Here is a 20,095-nt window from a genome sequence, read left to right as displayed (position 1 = left end):
CTCAATGTGTCTGATTGCTCAGTAATCTGCAGCATCTCTTCCTGTGTAGTACACTCTTGTTCCCTGCATGTTTTCCTGTCCTCCATGTCCATGTCCAGGTTCTCGGACAGTGTAATCCTCCATGCTTTGAGCTCCGTCTTGTCACTTTCGCAGTAGCCAGCGGTTATGATTACGTTGCAGCTTGTAGTGAAGTGCATTGAGGGGTGGGTTTTTTATAAAAAGAAATTACATTGCTTCTGGTGTAAGGTTATGCACTGTCAGTGCTACCCTTGTGCTTTGTATTCCTTGCATCTGAAACCTTATCAGTCGGTGCATCCTCCACACTGGGACAGAGACTTTCCTAGATTAGAAGGCGGAAAAAGACAACTCGGGAGGACATGTTGAATGAGTTAATGCGTGCCTCAAAGAGTGACAAGACGGAGCTCAAAGCGTGGAAGATTACACTGTCCGAGAACCTGGAGATGGACAGGGAGTACAGGAGAACATGCAGGGAACAAGCGAGTACCACACAGGAAGAGATTCTGCGGATTATGAAGGAGCAATCAGACACGTTGAGGCATCTGGTCGGGTTTTTTAAATTATTAGATGTCTTATTTTGTTAGCTGCTTGAATCAGAGACTGTCCTTAATGGGAGCTTGGAAAGTACCCAGCACACAACACACACTACTGTAAACAGTCAATCAATATAAGTAACAAGTAATCATCAAAATTCCTTGCTGCCTCTGTTACTCTCAGCAGAATGGTATCGCATATGGTTACCTAGGGGAAACGGGGGGTGGCTTCCTGTTTGTCTCCCCCGCCCAGCCCCCCCCAACAAACAAAACCAAACCCGTGCCGTTTTTGTAAAAACAGGCTATTTGGGGGGCTTTACACTAGTGCCTGTCCTCAAGCACAATACAGGTTGCTAGGGGAAAAGGGGGCTTTTTGGAAGTTTCAACCAGTGATCCTAAGGATGCCTTCACAAAAGCTGCAGCACAGGACCTCTCACCCATGCCTCATGGCCTTACTCACCATGGCTGGATGCTGCAAGTGTCTGGGTACAGACCAGGTCCTTATGTTGCAATGCTGTGTGCTGCAGTGATGGCAGCAGACTTAATACCGTGGTGGATGAAATAAGGTAGCCCTTCCCAGAGACCTTCTGCAAAGGATTGCAGAGTACTTCCATGAAAGCTTCCTAGAGATCTCCATAGAGAATTTCAGGGTCGTTCCCATTCACATAAACAGCTTTTTTCTGAGCGCACCCTCTGCATAGCTGGAGAGGCCAGTGATACCCACTGCACCTACTTTTTTGTTCAGAATAAACATTAAAAATAATAGCATGTAACCCCTACGGTTTGATTGGAAGTATGTACTCACCAGAGCTGCCTTCCCCGGCATCACTCTGCCTACAGCTGTTCCTGTGAAGGGATGGGCTCCAGGGATAAAAACAGTTCTTGGCTGTCGGGGAGAATGGATCCTCTGATTGCTTGCCACACACTCTCCCCCTCTTCCTTCCTTGTCAACAGCGTCCCCTTCGTTGCTCATGGTCGCCCAGTGTTCCTGGGAGGTATCCACGGAGCATTTTGGGGTAGTGTTGGGGTTGCTGCCAAGAATCATATGCAGCTCCTCATAAAAGTGGTATGTTTGTGGGGTAGAACCAGAATGATCGTTCGCCTCCCTTGTCTTCTAATATGCTTGCCGAAGCTTCTTTATTTTCATGTGACGCTGCTGCGTATCCTTGGTGTAGCCCTTCTACCCCATGCCCTGGCGATTTTGGCATAGATGTCAGTGTTTCTTCTGCTGGGTCGGAGCTCTGTCTGCACAGACTCTTCTCCCCACACAGCAATAAGATACACTATCTCCTGTGTACTCCATGCTGGAGCGCGTTTGCGGCCTTGAGTCTCCATGATCATGTGCTGGCGAGCTCTCCACACTGAGCAAACAGGAAATGAAAATTCAAAAGTTCCCTGGGGCTTTCACAAGGGAGCAGCTGTTTCCTGTGTATGTGGCTGATGTGCAGTGGAGTTGAAAGTGCTCTCAGAGCTGTCACAGCAGAGCGCTGTGGGACACCTGGGGGCCAATTCATTTGAATTACACAATGCATTGTCTACACCAGTAGTTCTCAAAGCCAGTCCACTGCTTGTTCAGGGAAAGCCCCTGGCGTCCAGCACATCCCTCAGCCTGCGCCGCTTCCCGCAGCCCCTGTTGGCCTAGAGCAGCGAACCGCGGCCAGTGGGAGCCGCGTTACGCCGAACCTGCGGATGCAGCAGGTAAACTGGCCCGGCCTGCCAAGGACTTTCCCTGAACAAGCGGCGGACCGGCTTTGAGTACCACTGGTCTACACTAGCCCCATGTCGACCCATGGATGTCAAATCAAACGCTACGCCTCTCACGGAGGTGGAGTACAGAAGTTGACTTTACAAGCCACTTAAGTCGGTGGAAGGGACTTGATAGTATAGACGCATACAGTATTCAATTGACCTAACGTGGCTTATGTTGACCTAACTTTGTAGTGTAGACCAGGCCTGAGATGTTACCCAGGGCATTACCAATTTTTGCATTAAGTTCCAGTTGGAGGGGAAATATTTCATTTTCCCTTATGGAGCATTTTTACAGAGGGGGGAAAAATCTTGGAATTCTTTCCTATTGGGATCTGACTTTGCTGTGTAAGAAATGAATAAGTAGATTTTTGGTGATAGCTAAATTTTGTAATGTTTATTAATCAAAATTGATAATTTGCCTTCTCAGCTTGGACTGGTGACTGGGACTTCAGTTATCTGAACATCTCCCCTTGCTAGAAGCACATTATGAAACTTGAAAGGAATGTTTAAAATAAAAAAAGGGGGCTGGAGTCTCTGTGCTTGGAAGTTGAGGAGGAATAAACGAGTTGTAATGGATCACAGAGCATCAGATACCCACTTCAGAGAAGAAAAAATGATGGTTAGATAAATCATTTTTTTACTGCTTTGGAGCAGCATAAAAATATATTGTTAGTAGTACTGTTTCAGTAGTGCCTCATGACCAACTGAGATCAGGGCCCATTGTGCTAGATGTGATTAAAAAAACAAAATCTAAAAGGTCCCTGCTCCCAGCTGAATATCTGGTTGGCTCCTCCGAGGAGTTTTTCATTTCCAAACCCATGTGGCTGAAAGGGGAGGAGTGGGATTGCATGGGCCCTGGTGCCCCTGGTTGTGGAGGGCTCCAGCATGGTTCTGAGTCCTGGAGTGGAGGGAAAAGGCATATCAAAATAACAAAATGCATGCTGTGTCAACTGTATTATGCATTTTCATACTTAATCCTGTAAAACAGTCCATTCTTCTTTGAGTGTCCTCTGCATATTCCCACTCATGGGATGCATCAGTTGCTGCATGCTAGACAGTGGAAACATTCTAGTAGAAGTGTCTGTTAGATGCTCCTTCTAGCCCTTCTTTCTGCGTTTGTGAATGTAAGGCTGTAAATGGGGCGTGACTCTCCCATACCACCCCAGTTCTTTTCAACTGCACCAGAAGACAGATGTGAACCTCTCCAGGTCCTTTGGCTCCACATTTGTTTTCAAAGCAAGTTTAGAGATCTTAGTACTAGTTTTACTGTTAATCATAGTTAGGAGAGCTTAATAGTTATAAGATAACTTAATTCCTTTGTTACAATTAATAATACTTAGCTCTTCAGTTCCATGTCAGAGCTGAAGAATTTTAAAAAGTTTGTATCCTATCCAGTCATCTTCCTGGTGTCTGATGCTCAACCTAGTGCCTCGTGTGCCTGGATGAGGGCTATTCTCTATCCAGATGTTCAGTTTGCTCCACATTCCCTCCACAAGCTCAGAAGGATCTACAGAATAGGCTTCAAGAACTGTTGGCTATGTTGTGTTGATTACAAATTTAAAAAAGTGCCCAATGCTAAGGACAGGAGTCCTGTCGTGGCTCCAGGCAAGTTCAGAATCAAGGAGAAAGTAGTTCTGTATAAGACATTGGTCTCTTCACCAGACTATGGATCCAAGGCAGTATCTGAATGGAAGGAAACCTTTCAAGCCCTGAATGAAAGTAAAGCGTCCTTCAATTTTGTCATCTCTGTCAAATGTCAAGTCACAAGTTTGACATGAGGATTGAGAGCTGCAGACCGATCAAAGAGTGTATCCACTTCCCCACCATTGGAAGTTAGTTTTCTCAATTCCTCCTGGCATGGACCTCAGCCACACTGGACAATTGGGTTTTGGAAGTAATAGAGAAAGTCTGTGCCTTTTGAATTAGAAAACCTTCATCAGTCCCCTTCCTCTCCCTTTTCAGGGTACCTGTCCCACGAAAACATATTAAGAAATCCAGTCTCTGATTTTATTAGGAGCAATAAAGGAGGTTCCAAGGGAGTCCAGAAAGGGGTGTTGTGCACAAGATATTTCCTAATATTAAAGGAAATTGGAGGTCTCCATCTGCTATTAGACATGAGAAAGCTTAACACATAGCAGGAAGCTCTAGAGTCATATGTTGACTCTGGTGTTTATTATTCATTCTCTTTTGACTCTAAGTTGGTTTTCAACTTTTGAACTGAAGGAGGATGCATATTTCCATATCTTTGTAAGGCCAAATCTCCACACACATCTACACTTTGCTATCTGCCAGGATCATTTTCAATACAAGGTTCTATCTTTTGGCCTTTTCTGCTGCACAACAGTTTTAATGTTAGTTTTGTTAGCAGCTTGTCTGAGACGTTATGGTATTTTTGTCTGTCTATATTTGGATGATTGGTTTCTCAAAGCTACAACAAAAGAAGGCATTATGAAAAACATTTGCCTGATGTGTACTCTTTTTTGGAAAATTTAGGACTTGATGAATATGAAAAAAGTCTCTTTCCTACTCAAAGAATCGCATTCACAGGGGGCAGATCTTGACTCTCAGGAAGGCAAAGTTTTTCTTCCAATGGAGAGAGATCTAAAATTTCAGTCTGTCATACAGATATTGATACAAAATCTCCTCTCAAAAGATAATTTTCTTTCAAGGTTCTTCAGCTTCAGCAATTTATGTCACACTTCATGCCAGACTCAGAATGAGACCTTTTCAGCATTAGTGACACAGACTTTCAACCCAAGCAAGGCCAACATGTTCAGAATATGCCATCCACAGCCTCAGGAACAACTCTGACATCATAATAAAAAAGGCTGACAAAGGAGGTGTTTCTCATCATGAATAGGTTGGAATATGAATGAGAGGCTGCTAGGCAGATCTCTAACACCAAATTCTACAGGCGTTTACCCTCTGATCCCACTGAGGGTTACCAAAAGAAACTATAGCATCTGCTCAAGAAACTCCCTGAAAAAGCACAAGAACAAATCTGCACAGACATCCCTAGAACCCCAACTAGGGGTATTCTGTCTGCTACCCAAGATCCATAAACCTGGAAATCCTGGATGCCCCATCATCTCAGGCATTGGCACCCTGACAGCAGGATTGTCTGGCTATGTAGTCTCTCTGCAGGCCGTACTCTACCAGCACTCCTAGCTATCTTTGAGACACCGCTGACTTCCTCAGGAAACTACAATCCATTGGTGATCTTCCAGAAAACACCATCCTGGCCTCTATGGATGTAGAAGCTCTCTACACCAACACAAAGATGGACTACAAGCTGTCAGGAACAGTATCACCGATAATGTCACGGCAAACCTGGTGGCTGGACTTTGTCCTCACCCACAACTATTTCACATTTGGGGACAATGCATACCTTCAAGTCAGTGGCACTGCTACAGGTACCCGCATGGCCCCACAGTATGCCGACATTTTTATGGCTGACTTAGAACAACGCTTCCTCAGCTCTCGTCCCCTAATGCTCCTACTCTACTTGAGCTACATTGATGACATCATCATCATCTGGACCCATGGAAAAGAAGCCCTTGAGGAATTCCACCATGATTTCAACAATTTCTTTCCCACCATCAACCTCAGCCTGGACCAGTCCACACAAGAGATCCACTTCCTGGACACTACAGTGCTAATAAGTGATGGTCACATAAACACCACCCTATACTGGAAACCTACTGATCACTATACTTACCTACATGCCTCCAGCTTTCATCCAGACCACACCACACAATCCATGGTCTGCAGCCAAGCTCTAAGATACAATGGCATTTGCTCCAATCCCTCAGACAGAGACAAACACCTACAAGATCTCTATCAAGCATACTTACAACTACAATACCCACCTGCTGAAGTGAAGAAACATTGACAGAGCCAGAAGGGTACCCAGAAGTCACCTACTACAGGACATGCCCAACAAAGAAAGTAACAGAACGCCATTAGCCATCACCTTCAGCCCCCAGCTAAAACCTCTCCTGTGCATCATCAAGGATCTACAACCTATCCTGAAGGATGATCCCCCACTCTCACAGATTTTGGGAGACAGACCTGTCCTCGCTTACAGACAGCCTCCCAACCTGCAGCAACCACACACCACAGAACAAAAACACTAACACAGGAACCTATCCTTGCAACAAAGCCTGTTGCCAACTCTGTCCTCATATCTATTCAGGGGACACCATCATAGGACCTAATCACATCAGCCATGCTATCAGAGGCTCATTCACCTGCACATCTACCGATGTGATATATGCCATCATGTGCCAGCAGTGCCTCTCTGCCATGTACATTGGCCAAACCGGACAGTCTCTACACAAAAGAATAAATGGACCCAAATCAGACGTCAAGAATTTTAACATTCAAAAACCAGTCGGAGAACACTTCAACCTCCCTGGTCATTCAATTACAGACCTCAAAGTTGCAATACTCCAACAAAAAAACTTCAAAAACAGACTCCAATGAGAAACTGCAGAATTTAGGAATATAGACTAATAGACTTTAAGGTCAGAAGGGACCATTATGATCATCTAGTCTGACCTGCACAATGCAGGTCACAGAATCTCACCCACCCATTCCTGTAACAAACCCCTAACCTATGTCTGAGTTACTGAAGTCCTCAAATCGTGGTTTGAAGGCTTCAAGCTGCAGAGAATCTTCCAGCAAGTGACCCATGCCCCATGCTGCAGAGGAAGGCGAAAAACCTCCAGGGCCTCTGCCAATCTGCCCTGGAGGAAAATTCCTTCCTGACCCCAAATACAGCGATCAGTTAAACCCTGAGTATGTGGGCAAGACTCACCAGCCAGCATCCAGGAAAGAATTCTCTGTAGTAACTCAGATCCCATCCCATCTAACATCCCATCACAGACCACTGGGCATACTTACCTGCTGATAATCAAAGATCAATTGCCAAATTAATTGCCAAAATTAGGCTATCCCATCATACCATCCCCTCCATACATTTATCAAGCTTAGTCTTACAGCCAGATATGTCTTTTGCCCCCACTACGTCCAGAACTTCACTCCTCTAATGGTTAGAAACCTTCGTCTAATTTCAAGTCTAAACTTCCTGATAGCCAGTTTATATCCATTTGTTCTTGTGTCCACATTGGTACTAAGATTAAATAATTCCTCTCCCTCCCTAATATTAATCCCTCTGATATATTTATAAAGAGCAATCATATCCCCCCTCAACCTTCTTTTGGTTAGGCTAAACAACCAAGCTCTTTGAGTCTCCTTTCATAAGACAGGTTTTCCATTCCTCGGATCATCGTAGTAGCCCATCTCTGAACCTGTTCTAGTTTGAATTCATCCTTCTTAAACATGGGAGACCAGAACTGCACACAGTATTCCAGATGAGGTCTCACCAGTGCCTTGTACTAACACCTTATCTTTGCTGGAAATATCTCACCTGATGCATCCTAAAACTGCATTAGCTTTAACGGCCCATCACATTGGCGGCTCGTAGTCATCCTGTGATCAACCAATACTCCGAGGTCCTTCTCCTCCTCTGTTACTTCCAACTGATGCCTCCCCATCTTATAACAATAGTTCTTGTTATTAATCCCTAAATGCATGACCTTGCACTTTTCACTATTAAATTTCATCCTATTACTATTACTCCAGTTTACAAGGTCATCCAGATCTTCCCATATGATGTCCCGGTCCTTCTCTGTGTTAGCAATACCTCTCAGCTTTGTGTCATCCGCAAACTTTATTAGCACATTCCCACTTTTTGTGCCAAGGTCAGTAATAAAAAGGTTAAATAAGATTGCCCCCAAAACTGATCCCTGAGGAACTCCACTAGTAACTTCCTTCCAGCCTGACAGTTCACCTTTCAGTACGACCCGTTGTTGTCTCCCCTTTAACCAGTTCCTTATCCACCTTTCAATTTTCATACTGATCCCCATCTTTTCCAATTTAACTAATAATTCCCCATGTGGAACCGTGTCAAATGCCTTACTGAGATCGAGGTAAATTAGATCCACTGCGTTTCCTTTGTCTAAAAAATCTGTTACCTTCTCAAAGAAGGAAATCAGGTTGGTTTGGCACGATCTACCTTTTGTAAAACCATGTTGTATTTTGTCCCAATTACCATTGACCTCAATGTCCTTAACTACTTTCTCCTTCAAAATTTTTTCCAAGACCTTACATACTACAGATGTCAAACTAACAGGCCTATAGTTACTCGGATCACATTTTTTCCCTTTCTTTAAAATAGGAACTATGTTAGCAATTCTCCAGTCGTACGGTACAACCCCTGAGTTTACTGATTCATTAAAAATTCTTGCTAATGGGCTTGCAATTTCATGTGCCAGTTCCTTTGATATTCTTGGATGAAGATTATCTGGGCCCTTCAATTTTGTCCCATTAAGCTGTTCAAGTTTGGGTTCTACCTCGAATGTGGTAATATCTACCTCCATATCCTCATTCCCATTTGTCATCCTACCATTATCCCTAAGCTCCTCATTATCCTTATTAAAGACTGAGGCAAAGTATTTATTTAGATATTGGGCCATGCCTAGATTATCCTTAACCTCCATTCCATCCTCAGTGTTTAGCGGTCCCATTTCTTCTTTCCTCACCCAGCAGTCTCCCCTCAGAATTCTTTGGTCCTGCTTCCATCTGCAAGTCTGAGCTTATCCCTTCAGCCTCCTCATGTCTTTGCTCCATCGTCTGCTCGAACCCCCTTCTAAACTCAACCAGTGTTTCCACCTGCATCTCCAGTCCTCAGATCTTTTCTTCCATCAGCTCTATCAGGCGGCACTTCATGCAGACAAAACTCTTTTCAGGTACCCCCTCCAGGATCATGTACATGCCGCAGCTTCCACATCCAGTCATCCTCATTGTCTTTCACTGCTGCCTTTGTATCGGTCATAGCCTTCCCACCTAAAACCTGTTAGTCCAAGAAACACAAACCAAAACAAACCCCAACAGGCACCAGAACGCTGGCAGACCACTAATTCAAAACACATTCAGCTTTTGAATGTTTCCAGAGATAGTTCTCTTCACCATCATGCAGGACATGGAGTGTCTCATTTCTTCTCAAGGGCAGACAGAAAGTCTATCCATTTTGCTCATGTTTCTTCTGAATCGGGGGAGGGTACTGTTGTATGCTTTCCACTGATACAGAAGGTACTGAGAGAGAGAAGACATGATGGGACCAAGGTAATCTTAGTAGCTCCTCCATGGTCAAGGTAACAGTGGCGGGTGTTTGCCTACTACTGAAATCTATTAAAGGCTTTATCTTTAAGGATTCAGAGAATTTTAGGCCAGAAGGGATCATTAGATCATCTAGTCTGACGTCCTGCATATCACAGGCCATTAAAATTCACCCAGTTGCTCCTGTATTGAGCCCAGTAATTTGTGTTTCACTAAAACAGGGGTAGGCAACCTATGGCACGTGTGCCGAAGGCAGCATGTGAGCTGATTTTCAGCGGCACTCACACTGCCCAGATCCTGGCCATTGGTCTGGGGGGCTCTGCATTTTAATTTAATTTTAAATGAAGCTTCTTAAACATTTAAAAAACCTTATTTACTTTACATACAACAATAGTTTAGTGTTATATTATAGACTTATAGAAAGAGACCTTCTAAAAACGTTAAAATATATTACTGGCACGTAAAACCTTAAATTAGAGTGAATGAATGAAGACTTGGCACACCACTTCTGAAAGGTTGCTGACCTCTGGACTAAAGTGTAACTTGTGTTTTGACTAAAGCACATGATCCAGAAAGAGGTTATAGATCTTTTGATCTGAAGACACCAAAAGATGAAGAATTCACTTCCCTTGGCAGTTTGTTCCAATGGTTAATCACCTTTGCTGTTAAAAACCATGAATGTGTGTGCCAATTCAGAGTTTCATAAGGAAAATGTTATATTTAATCCACACAAACTGCAGAGGCTGAAAGGAAAATGCTGTTAGTATTTTGGTCATTGGTCACCCTTTTGTATGCTGGTGTTGCTCATTTGCAGGTTTGAAGGTTGAGAGATGTGCTTTGTGCTGACAGGAATGGGGAAGCACACTAGGCAGAGCTGCTGCTGCAGCTGCTTCTGACTATCCATTTTCCAGAAGTGGGAAAAGCTATAGCGTGTTGTGTCATCACTACTAAATATGATGTGTGTTGCTCCTGGAATATCTACTTTCAGTACCTTTTAAAATGGTGATAAAATGACATGGAGACAAAAACCTTCCTAATGCATGTTGCAGTCTCTCATGTTCAAGAAGTTTGACACAAATCATAGGAGCAGCTTCATCAATGCAATTTCTACCTTTGTTTCCCAGGCAGGTGCAGCTCCCCTTGTCATTTCCCTAATCTTGCGGAACCATCAGGATGCACCCAAAACTTTAAAGGCACGGAATGAAAAGTTCCTAGCATTCATTTCCCCCTTCACAATGTCTACAAGGCTTTCTGTAACACACTGCAGCACTCCATAGTAAAGGCTATGTTTTAGTCACGGGTAGTTTTAGTAAAAGTCATCGACAGGTCATGAGCAGTAAACAAAAGATCATGGGCTGTGACCTGTCCATGACATACTCTACCCCTGATTAAATCTTGGGAGGACTGCGGGTGCTTGTGGGGGGGCCTGCAAGTGCTCAGGGGTGGCGGCACAGGGGGTGCTCGGGGTGCCGCAGGTGCTGGGTGGGGTTGGCGGGACTCGCAGGCTCCCTACCTGGCTTCTCAGAAGCGGCAACATGTCCCTCCCTAAGCTCCTAGTTCTGCTCGCTGCCAGCTGTGCAGCTCCCATTGGCCAGGAAGCGCGGCCAATGGGAGCTGCGAGGGCAGTGCCTGCAGGCGGAGGCAGCGTGTGGAGCTAGGAGCTGAGGGAGGGACATGTTGCTGCTTCTGGGGAGACCCCCCAGAGTCCTCACCCCCTTCCACGCCTGAGCCCCCTCCAACACCCGAACTCTTGCTGGTGGGGGGTGGCCTGAGACTGCCCCAGCAGTGGCCGGTGTGGCTGGCCCAGCCGCTGCAGAAGTCATGGAGGTCACAGAAAGTCATGAAATCCGTGATCTCCATGACAAGCTCGCAGTCTTATCCATCCAGTCTTGTCTTATCTCATCCATAATGCATTCACTTTCACTTCCCACAGATACTGAAAAACAACACACGCTTTATTCATCAAACTCACATCTAATACAACAACTTTACAGCAGCTCCTCATATTCTGTTGTATCAACAGATCAGCCCATCTGAGTTTCACACAGTCCATTAATTTGGAAAGTTGTTCCATAGAGGTCGCCTTTGTGATGTGATTAACTCACTGGTCTCCAGACTAGACTTGTGAGCATGCATAATTGTCTATTTTATTTTAAGTTCTGCCTTACTGTGTAAGGTGAACAAATTTAGCCTTGTTTTTGGAATCCTCATGGTTAAAATCCTTTTCAGTACAGTTAGACTTTCTTGTATCTGCTGTTTGGATTGCATAGAGGGAACAATCATCTAAAACTCTCTCATCCTGCGTTTTATTAGCTAGTCTAATCAGGCAGCTGGAGTTCTAGGAAGCTGTAATGTTAACAAGAATAGTTTTGTTTTAAGGCCTTCAGCTCAGGATTAACTTTCGGTTGAAGTTAAACCTTATTGAATAGGTTCTGTTTTTCCTGGGTTGAATAGAAAGTGCGTTCACTAGTCCCGCACACTCTATACTCTTATATTTACATTTATTTTTTATTGTTTGTGTCTTTAGTTTTTTGTTTTCTTAGAATATTATGTATACAAAACTCTGTTAATGTGATTTCAGCATGAATATATATCTAGGAATACAAAATGCCATGCATGTAATTTCTTTAAAAATGTCATATTGTCTATTGTTCAGATTAATATGGCTGGGCCCAGTTGTAATGGCTGTATGCAAGGATATAGCCAAGTTGCCATGGGATATTCTTTCTGAATTTTTGGAGTTTCGTATGATTTAAATAGTAAACTTAATACAGAGCTAACAAATTTTAGTCTATAACAATGTTTCATTTAATATATTGAATGTCCATTTTGAAATCATGACTTTAACAAGTTTTCATCTTTTTATTTTATAGATTGGACTTTGAGATTAATGAACATAGTTACCAGGAAGTTGTCTTATAACATCATCATTAGAAGAAATTCTATGTAGTTCTAATATTTCATAGAGGGTGCTGTGCTACAAAAATGATTACTTCAGATTTGCCGGTGTTACAGTGAGTAGTTCAAATCTTTTTCTTTTTTATTTGAATTCTTCAGATAACTAAAAATTTGAAGAAGAATACTTCTTGTGGAGGAAGGGATGCTACAGACTTCCTGTGTGGACTGTAAGTGGGGTGACCAGATGTCCTGATTTTATAGGGACAGTCTCAATATTTGGGGATTTGTGTTATATAGGCGCCTATTACCCCCACCCCTCTGTCCCAGTTTTTCATACTTGCTGTCTGGTCACCCTAACTACAAGTCACCCGAAGTAGTAGTCTACTTTGAAAAGTGACTATGTAAAAGTGGTATCATCTCAGTGAACAGATATGTTTCTTTTCTTCCTGCATCAGTAATAAAAATAATTTTTCACCATTTCTTATTTCTGATATCACTGCAGAGCCAGCAGAGCTGTGGAAGTATGAGCTGGATTCTAGTCCTCACTTGTTATAAACAAAATTGTTAATTATTCCAGTTGTACATTCTCCTTTATAGCCAGGTCTACATATCTCACAAAAGATCTTTAGCTTCTGCTGTAGGATAATAGGCTGGCTGAGTTTGCCTACAAGCACCCCACAATGTTTGCTGGGGAATGTAAGTTGGTTGTGCAGACGAAATGAGTCAAATGAATCCCAACCTAGATAAGGTAAGGGCATTAGAGTGGATTGAATGGAGTGGCTGTCCAGAGTGTGAGCTGAGCAGATTGAAGGATGCAATTCTAGGAGCATCCAAGTCTGGGTAAAAGTTGGGGCAGAACTTTGTTGCCTTGTTAATATCTTTAATAAAAACCAAACCCTACGGAGGGGTCAACTTAGATCCTATGTAGTGTGGACTGTGTGAGAGAGCAGGTTAGGAAAGGCACCTGCTTACACGCTGCTTGGAGGCAGAAATCAGGCTTGTCAGTTATTTCCTGAGGTCTGGGCTCCAGCCTTGGATTGCATACCAGTTCTCTCCTATCTTTAAATGGCAGCAGGACAACATATTTCCTTCTCCAAAGCAAGAGCAATTTTTAAAAAGTATTTTCTAGAATTTTAAATTTTTTCACTTCATTTGGGACATATTTGTGCTTGGCTGTCTAACTTTTCTGAGCAGGACTGCTCTTCAAGATCTGCTGAAATCTTGAACCATCTTTCTCTCCTGCAGCTCAGTGTGCAGACAGCACACTTGGGAAAAAGAAGCCACAACCTTTCTCTTCTTAAAGTGACTAGATGGGAATTTTTGCCGCTGATGTTCCCAGGCACATTTTACCCAAGTGGAAGAGAGAAGTAACCATTCAGGCTTCCTTACCCTGCCAGCAAATTCCCTTCCCCCAGCATTCAAGAAGACTGTCAAGGAGCAGTCAAAAAAGGTCACTTCAGCCTACCAATCTGAACTGTGATCCCGGGGCAACTCAAACAAAGCTCAACATAGCAGGAACAGACAGCTGCACCTCCTGAGAAGTAGATCCTTCATAACAGGACAGACATTGGCTCAGGAATGAAAGCCTCATTAATAAAGGGAGGCACTTTCAGCAGCTTTTAGGGATCAATGGCCACAGTAATGTCCAACTGACTATTTCCTTCTTTGTCTCTCAAGAAATGAGCCATCCATTTTGTCATGTAGGAACCTCTTTTAGATTTTCTGCTCTGCAGCTTGGGAGTAAGAGATCCCAGATAGTTTTGCTGGTATTAGGACTCTATAGGCTCAATTTCATCTAGCTCATAGTACCCAGCCATCTCACCCTTTGACTTTTCATCATGGAGTCAACACCTGTATTTTTGCTGGCACTCCCTGTTTCAGAAGGATTCCTTCCAAAGAGAAGTCTCTTTCTTCAGAGTGCAAAACACCTATGCCTCAGAGTACTTCAAGGCCAAAAGCAAGGTCTTCGGCAGGTGCTCTTGCAAATCCTACAAAGAAGATGCTACACAACAACCTGAATTCCTAGTCTGTTTCTGAGGTGCTGCAGAACAGCCCCAAAGAGAGAAATGAACTCTGCTTCTTTCTCTGACCTGTCTGACCCTTCCAGAGATTCCAGGAAGAAGGGCACACCCTGCTTTGGTGCTTTTCCAGGTGACTTAGTCTAATGGTAGCAAGTACTGCATTTACCCCTGGCAAAGCTTTAACAACCTCAGCAACATTAGCAAATGTCCATCATTGATGTATATGCACAGGTTTTAGAGTGTGGTGTGTGTTCACAGCAAAAATGTGAGGTTATCGCTAAGGTTTGGCTTGCAGCGTAATGTGTTGTGTAGTATGTTTCCTCATCTGTTTGAAGCAGAAGGGAGTTTCTTGATGATTTGTGTAGTCTGTTCTCAGTAGAAACCTGCTGTGTGAGGAGTCTGATACAGTTAAGAGCTGTCCAATAACCTGACATTTTCTTATGGCCATTAACTTGTCACCAAGGGTTTGCACTTACCCAACCTTAACTGGTTTAAAAGTAAGTTTTTGTTTATGCTAATGTGGCATTTCTAATAGAGGAGTTGTAGGGGAGCGTATTGGGGGCACATGGAAAAGTGGAGAATGGATGGCTCTCCTCACTTTCCTTATGGTGTGAGGAAAATGACTGGAGCACAGATGTTTATGATAGTGGAGAAAGCAGAGAGTCAAGTGAGGGCAGGAATGGGTACAGGAATACCTCTGTGTGTCAGTTGTCACGTCCTTATTGCAGGGCTAATGAGATAGGCAATGTTCACCTGAGAAAAGACTTTTCCCTGTGATTCTGCAGGACTTGTTGCGGGATGGAGGAGATGAATGCCACCCAGTTCCCCTACTTATCCCATTCCAATTTTATGGAAAGGTGTGGATAAGGGCAAGGATATAGAAGGGATAGCTCAGTGGCTTGAACATTGGCCTGCTAAACCCAGGGCTGTGAGTTCAATCCCTGAGGGGGCCACTTAGGGATCTGGGGCAAAATCAGTACTTGGTCCTGCTAGTGAAGGCAGGGGGCTGGACTTGATGACCTTTTAAGGTCCCTTCCAGTTCTATGAGATAGATATATCTCCATATATTCTTGTTTGACTTATGAGATGGCAGTTTAAAGCAGTTTGTGCATCCTTCCCTCGTGGCCTAAATCTTACTCCAGCTCAAGAATGCCTATACCATTATGAGAGAACCTGTCCTATGTAGCATCTGTTCTGCCAAGGCCCTTTAAGGCTCTTCAGAGTAGAGGAGCCTCTTTTGAAGCCACAGAGCTTTGGAAGAAGTTAGGGAACCTCCAGCACTGGAACTCATAGCTCCTGTGCCCTGGGAATCCTGGCTACTGCTTCCCATGAATGGGCCTGGGTTCACAGCATACAGGAGCTATGGACCTTAGTGCTGGGGGCTCTCCTGCTCTTGTGGAAGGTCTGTGGCTTTGACAGAGACTCCCATAGTCTGAGGTGCTGTGTATGTTGCATATGACAGGCTGCTTCTGCCAAGGAGTGGAGGCTGTTCTTTACTTCATGTCCCCACTACATCAGATGGAAGGGATGATTTACTGTGGGGAGCAAATCTTCCCACCTGACCATGTGCACCATTGGAGTCCTCCTTGAGCTCTCACTGCTGTGCCCTTTGCAGGAGGACTCACTGCCTCATTAGACTGACAGTGTCATGTGGTGAACTTCTGATGAGGAACGCTGCAAACCAGAAGTATCTTGCCATCAAGAAAGGTGATTGAGGAGTGAGTCTATCAGAAAGATTAAGAGAGTACTTTGCTTCCTATAAAGAGTAGCGGGGGGGGGGGGGGAGAATTGTAAATTATTCGGTTGTTTCTTCCACACCCACCATACTAGTGTGATGGTCTCTATCTTGTCTGACACATCAGGGATTGAACTGAGACTCTCCAGATCTTCAGCAAAGAGCCAAGCATTTGCTTTAGGACTGTAGCAGATTTACACCTTCTGTTGATTCAAAGGGGACATGTAGCACTTATTGACTAGTGGAGTTATGCTTATGCTTTATTTGTCAAAGAACGTGACCATGCGCCCTAGAGGTAGGAGTGCTGTAGGATTTGTTGAGGCTAGAGGAAATCTTTGGAAATTAGGAGATCTGGAGGCATGCTGTGGCAAAGGTAAGGGGAACCCATTGGGGACCTTCCCTCCTTCCCCCCACAGTCTCCTGTACCCCATCTCCTAATAGTTTTCTGTCCAGTTTTCTGAGCACTGGGTTGGTCATCTTCTCTGAGGCCACCCTGGCTTTAGTCCTATTGGAAACAATATGAGATGGTAGGCATCTTTACAAAGGGCAGCCTCACTTCCACATGCAGATGGTGGTCCCCTAAGGCAGTCTATGGCTTCAGTCACATTTATAAGTTACAACAAATGGTGGCTGCTTTAAATAAGTCAGTTAGCTACATCATAACCATTGCCAGTATTATAGGCATAATCATCAACGTTGTCACTTTTGCTGTACTGCTGCAAACTGGTTTGACACCACTCAATTAAATAAAGGAATTAATTGTCCACTTTTTCTTTGCATTGTTTTTCTTTTTCTGAGAATAAAGAATTATCTTTCTGCATGTAATTTCATGACAACAAAAGTGTTCCAAAAAAAGTGACACCCTTTCTAAAAATCTGAAAGAAGTGATTTTCTAATAATCTTATATTTGACAACTACAAAATCTTGTAACTCAAATACACTTTAGGAAATTCAGACATATTCAGATTTATAATATCCATTACTTTTCTCAAAAAATATTTAGGTGAGAACAGAATTACAAAAGTCTCAAGGGGAGATTCTAGCACAACCTTAACTATGATGTTCATATAGTTGGATATAGTTAAATGAAGGAGGATGGTGCCAGATCCACAGAATGAATCCACACTTGTTTGCGTTTAAGGCCGTATAATCTTAGCAAAATTGGCCTGATTTTCCCTTCACACCCAATTTATACCCGTGTAACTCCCTTTACTTCAGAGGAGTTACCCATGATTTTCGTTAATATGAAATAAAAATGAGACCCTGATAATTCTGAAAGATGGATCTGGTGTTCTGCCACAAGTAGTCTTTGACCCATAGAGATCTTCTTGAATTAGTTTATTGGTAATACAAGTGAAAGTTAAAATAAATTCGTTCATGTCAGCTTGAGAAATAGTCTCATTTATGAGCTCTTCAGGGGCAGAACCCAGTACCCCAGAGGATGAGTGACTGGTCAGGTTTCTTCAAGTAGCAATCCTCTGGTTGAAGAGCCATTGTAGGACCAGTGGACCTGACTTCTAGAAGAAAGGAAATTTTTGGGTAACAATTTTTACTATTTAAAGTGTGGTCCTGCTCTGAAAAGTGACTGAAAAGGTGGCACTGTGGGCTTCCACACTTAGGGCTGGTCTTCATTACATAGCTAGGTCAACATAAGGCAGTTGATGTCGACCTAATTATGTCAGTGTCTACACTACAGCCTTCTTCCTGCTGATGTAAGTGCCCTATGTGGCAAGGCACTTCCTCCATCTCTCCGGACTTAGCATTTCCTGCTCTGGTAATTATGGGCCTGGGGTAATCAGCCCCACTTAGGGCAGGGTTTGCCTTCCTCCTTTCTGCTCCTTTGATCGTATTCTCAGGATTGGCCTATGGGTGATCCTCCACCAAACAGAAAGGAAACCGCCTCATAAACACACACACCCTAGGGGTATACCTTTTGCTGCCTCCTTGCTGGTGCAGGGTGTTGTCCTGTTCGTTGCCCTGGAGTATCAGTCCTTCCCCTAGCAGGCACTCAGGTGTGGCTGTTTCCCCTATAGGAAGGAGCACAGCCTCTCACCCTGGAGCAGGTTATTTCCTTGCTGTCACTAGCCTGGCAGGAGCTTCTTTCTCTCTTCCCCCTTTCTCTCGCCAGAGGAGGGGTTTTAAAAGATCTCAGGCAGCCCTTAATTGGATTCAGGTGTCCCTAATTGACCCAAGGTAGCCCCTTCTCAGCTAGTAGGGAAGAGGGCCTTTAACATTCTATGGCTAACATCTGCCTTCCAGCACCCAACTGCCCCCGGCTTTCCAGGAGAGCTGGGGTGAGAAACTTCAGACCCCTCTGAGAGCTGGGAAGTCTTGTCAATTTCATGGCCGGATGAGCTGTGAAATTGATAAGGCTGCCCAGCTCTTGGAGGGGATGGAGAGCCAAGAAACAGGAGCAACTGGACTCCACTCTATCGGGGTGAGAAAGTTCCGGGCGGCTTCCCCCTTGGTGGGGATCAGGGAGTGGAGGCAGGGGGGGACAGCCCACTGAGAGCCTGTGGGGCAGCTCCAAGCAGGGAGCTGCCAGCAGAGCTGAGAGCCTAGTCTCTCAGCTCCCCACACTACCCTTCTTAAGGTCAGTGGAAGCGCTCCTGATGAGGACGCGCATCACCGACCTAAAGAGAGGATAGTGTGGACATGCAATGATTACTGTGGTTGCTGTATGTTGATCGAATATATAGGTTGACTTCCACTTCTAGTCTAGGCATACCGTAGTCTCTCAATGACTTGCAGATCAGGTTTGCTCATTGTACAAGTGAAAAGGTTTTCCTAAGTCCCAGAGCCACAAACTCAACCCTGGATGAGAAAATCAAGCTGACCGTCTCTCTGATTTGTGCATCATCACCAGCAATAAAGATTATTCAGGATAAATCCTGCCCTTATTTGCACTGTGCAATCCCATTGTCTTTGAGTGCGGTTGAGGTTAGAATTTGGTCTATAATTGGAGTTTACATAACCACTTTAATGAAGTGAGAGCTAGAATAGAATCCAGCTTGCTTTCCTGATAGCTGTATTGGCTCTCCAGGCTAATGAGTAAATATTAGTAAAATCTTGTTTTGGTCATGAGAACAAGCCAATACGACTGAGTACACACACAAATGGATCTGTTAAGAAGGTTCTGTTTAACATAGTCAATTTTCAAAGTAGAATTTCACTTTCCTCCATACGTAGCAATCTTTGAATTTGCAGAGTGAATGCTGCACAACGCTTTTAAAGGATAATTTGTTTTGTTCTATACTACACCTAAATATTTAATCAGTGTTAATTATAAATTAATAACTTGTTTAAAATAATTGTAATTTAACTAGTATTTTTTCCCTAGGGATTCAACAAATGAAACTACTGCACATTCAGATGCTGGCAGTGAGCTTGAAGAAACAGAAGTCAAAGGAAAGAGAAAAAGGGGCCGTCCTGGCAGGCCTCCAGTATGTGGTGTTTAGTTTTGTTTTGTTGTGAATCAATTTAAACTTGACTGCAGATTGTTCTCCCATCCTGTCCTCTTAGTGTTCACAGCAATAGGTTTGCAATGAACCATTTGTCAAACTATATGAAGATTTATAGTGCATAATACATGTCAGACTGATATGAAAAAAATTGTTTGCTGAAATAGAAGTACAGGATAAGCGGGTAATAGCCATTAATACATTTTCCTTTACATACAGACACATTAACATTTTACATTTCATTATTTGTCATATTACAATATTCTTCCCAGGCATGAGAGTAGTTTTATTAACCATAACTCTTTTCTACTGTTAAAATTTTTAATGGATACTTCACAAGTACTGTGAAACGATACTTGAGCCATCTTTAAGTGGCTTTTAATTTCTTCATGTGAACTGGAGAGTATGCTCACACTTTTAATATAATGTTTAGATGTTCCCTAGGGAGATCTAGTAATGCAGGTTAAAAGATTAAGATAAATGAACATATTTTGTGTC

The 20,095-nt window shown here is 43.5% G+C and overlaps 1 protein-coding gene across 2 annotated transcripts in view; it reads left to right on the top strand.

The window, feature by feature from the left end:
• The window catches only part of STAG1 (stromal antigen 1), a 349,145-nt gene that overhangs the window by 59,935 nt on the left and 269,115 nt on the right, over positions 1-20,095 (top strand). For both annotated transcript variants that reach the window (XM_045030098.1, XM_045030097.1), the window contains 2 exons: positions 12,356-12,496; positions 19,477-19,579. In XM_045030098.1, the coding sequence (XP_044886033.1) occupies positions 12,468-12,496; positions 19,477-19,579 (132 nt within the window). In that variant the 5' untranslated portion in view covers positions 12,356-12,467. The remainder of the gene's footprint in view (positions 1-12,355; positions 12,497-19,476; positions 19,580-20,095) is intronic.

Source organism: Mauremys mutica, chromosome 9 (genome assembly GCF_020497125.1).
Source record: "Mauremys mutica isolate MM-2020 ecotype Southern chromosome 9, ASM2049712v1, whole genome shotgun sequence".
NCBI lineage: Eukaryota > Metazoa > Chordata > Testudines > Geoemydidae > Mauremys > Mauremys mutica.
The sequence above is the reverse complement of the archived record's forward strand: the minus strand, read 5'-3'. Positions and strand labels throughout refer to the sequence as shown.